Consider the following 3,145-nt stretch of genomic DNA (forward strand, 5'->3'; position numbering starts at 1 on the left):
GTTACCGACAAAGGGAGTGTATCGAAACGAGAGCGGTATCGTAAATTTGGATAATGCCGAGGGATCAGGTACTCATTGGGTGGCGTACGCGAAGCGAGGAGATCGTGTTATTTACTTTGACAGTTTCGGCAATCTTCGGCCACCGAAAGAATTGGTGCGATATCTGAACGTGACGCAAATCGAATATAATCGTACGCCTTATCAACGATACGATCAAAGTAACTGTGGACAACTGTGCCTACAGTTTTTACAGATGGTTGATGATCAATTTAAGAACTGACATCGCACTGTTTCAACTCAGTATTCGTTCAAACATGTCACTGACGTTTACGCTGACCGGTAAGAGTAACGTCCTCGCGGCCTGTTACTTTCCAGCAGTAGATTTGAGCGATGGTGATTACGAGCTCGGTCTGACGGACTTTGAAACCTACCACACGATATCTAATGTAAATTCATCGAATAATAAGTTTTACTTCGACGAAGATGACAAGGAAATTGTTATTCCCGAAGGATCGTACGAAATACAAGACTTAAACAAGTATCTGAGACGTGCAATTCTACAATCTCGTTCCAACGATGTAAGAGAGAAAAAGCTTCGCAAAGAGGATGAAGAGTATCCTTTGACTATTCGTGCCAATAACAATACGATGAAAAGCGAGATCAAGTGCGCTTATCGAGTAAATTTTACCAAACCTCACAACATTGGATCGCTGTTTGGATTTTCGTACAATCGCGTGCTGGAACCACAACAGTGGCATGAATCGAACACGTCGATAAATATCATCAATGTAAACATCATTCGTATTGAATGCAACGTGACCGCGGGTGCATACAGCAACGACAAGTGCGTACATACGATACACGAGTTTTCGCCGAGGGTGCCACCAGGATATAAGATATCGGAAAGACCTGCACAGATCATTTACCTTCCGATCATCGTACGGAGCATTACGGACCTGACGGTTCGCGTTGTGGATCAAGACGGACGATTGCTCAATTTTCGCGGAGAGGAGATCACCGTTAGATTACACGTGCGAAGGCAACAGCGATAAAGTGATACAACACCGATAACGTGAGATGCTTGTTTTGAACGAGCAAACGAAACAAACGAGAGACATAATTTTTAACAGAGGGACTGTTGCGATTAAAAACATTCGATCGTTCAATAGAAAGAAACTTACTGCGTCGAACGTTAAATTTTTACAATCATTGGGCTTTGTCGTACGAAATATTTGAGATGGCTGATATCTTGGATTTTGGAGGCGAGCCGATCTTTGACGATCGCATCGTCAAGTACGAGTTTCACACGTACAATCCGTACGTGAACACAACGTTTGGACATAGCGATGAAATAAGGATACCCATACAACAGCAGGATTTATACACGTTACCCTGTGAAAGCTGTCTCTATGTCGAAGGAAGACTTACGTCAAAAGAAGAAGAAAATGCGGAACAGCGGCCGAAGCTTGGAATTAATTGCGTGGCGTTCATGTTTGAGGAAATTCGATACGAACTCAATGGTTCTGAGATTGATCGTAATAGAAACGTTGGAATAACTACTCTTTTGAAGGGCTATTCAACGCATTCAGCTGACTTTACACATCAAATGGAGAATGCCGGATTTGTACATCCGGTGTTTGATTACGATGTAAGAAGATTAGTAACAGAGGATGGATATTTTAGTTTTTACGTACCGTTGCACATGTTGTTTGGCTTTTGCGAAGATTACAAACGTGTGGTAATTAACGCGCGTCACGAATTGATTTTGATACGAGCGCGCAACGACAATAATTGCATCGTGGGAGATGCAGCGAAAGAGCCGAAACTTGAACTGTTCAAGATACAGTGGCGAATGCCTCATGTTACGTTGAACGAAGTCAATAAACTGTCTATGTTGCGTATCTTGGAGAACGGACGATATCTGAGTATGAGTTTCCGTTCGTGGGATCTGTACGAGTATCCTCTATTGCCGAGCACGACGAAGCACTCGTGGGCTATCAAGACTGCGACTCAGCTCGAAAAGCCGCGATACGTCATCTTTGCTCTGCAAACTAATAAAAAAAACAACATGTCAGTACACAAAACTTTCCTCGACAATTGTAAATTAACCAACGTGAAACTCTATCTGAATTCTGAATTTTTTCCATACGATGATCTAAATCTAGACTTTGACAAAAACAGAACCGCCATTTTGTATGATATGTTCGTACGCTTCCGTACATCTTACTATCAAATCCTCCGCGAAAGAAGTGAAACGTTATTCAAGACAGATGCTTTTAGGAAAATGTTTCCTATGGTAATCATTGACTGCTCTCGACAAAACGAGTCCGTCAAAAGTGGCACCGTGGATGTGCGTTTAGAATTTGAATTCAAAGAGAATGTACCCGCGAATACTACTGCCTATTGTCTCATCATACACGATCGCGTGATCGAATACAGCCCAATGTCCAACGTAGTGCGCAAGATTACATAAAATTACAACGTTGCAAAATAAAATATGTTCCCCCCTTTCAATATAAGATATAAAAACCACGATTTTTTTGTGATCGAGCACAGTCTCGAAAAGTCCTTCGTCATGACTATACCAACGTTTGTCGATCTGCAAGGATTTATCGTTGGAAAGAAATTTGTCGCAAAGGAAGTGGCGGTGTTGAGAGAAGGGACCATTCTTTCTCATTACATTTTTACATGCCCCATACCATGGAATTACTTGACAAAATCAGAAAAGTATTGCGCCTCCTGGCTGGGTGCTTATCACCATGGATTGCAATGGGAAGACGGAATGATACCGTACAGCATGACGAAACGTCTGATTACAATGGCTGTAATTGGTGCGGAATGGAAAGGCGACAATAAGGCTATTGTGTACGTTAATGGACGTGAAAAACGCCAATGGTTGGCCGATATATTCGACAGCGACGACTTGATCATTGAGACCCTCGATGCCGATTACGAAGATATAGAATCACTGAATAATCTAGATGTTACTAATACTATGCGATGTGTAAAACATGCTAAGAACTGTGCGTTACAAAATGTATTTAAAATATACAATTGGTGGTCGCAACGCCAAAAAGAATTGTATCAAATTTAAATAAATATAAATATAAAATTTTTTTATATATATATAATATGTTTTAATTTC

General features: G+C 41.1%; 1 protein-coding gene across 1 annotated transcript; it reads left to right on the top strand.

Moving 5' to 3' along the window:
• Window positions 1-1,237: 1,237 nt before the first annotated feature.
• On the top strand, window positions 1,238-2,473 carry LOC108780348 (uncharacterized). The gene has a single exon (XM_018548024.1). The coding sequence runs from the start codon at window positions 1,238-1,240 to the stop codon at window positions 2,471-2,473; it is 1,236 nt and encodes a 411-aa protein (XP_018403526.1).
• The last annotated feature ends 672 nt before the right edge of the window (window positions 2,474-3,145 follow it).

This window comes from Cyphomyrmex costatus, unplaced genomic scaffold (assembly GCF_001594065.2).
Source record: "Cyphomyrmex costatus isolate MS0001 unplaced genomic scaffold, Ccosl1.0 scaffold698, whole genome shotgun sequence".
Classification (NCBI taxonomy): Eukaryota; Metazoa; Arthropoda; class Insecta; order Hymenoptera; family Formicidae; genus Cyphomyrmex; species Cyphomyrmex costatus.

Bases quoted from the DNA above. Each gene is read 5' to 3' on its own strand.
- LOC108780348 (XM_018548024.1), top strand. From the start codon at position 1,238: ATGGCTGATATCTTGGATTTTGGAGGCGAGCCGATCTTTGACGATCGC.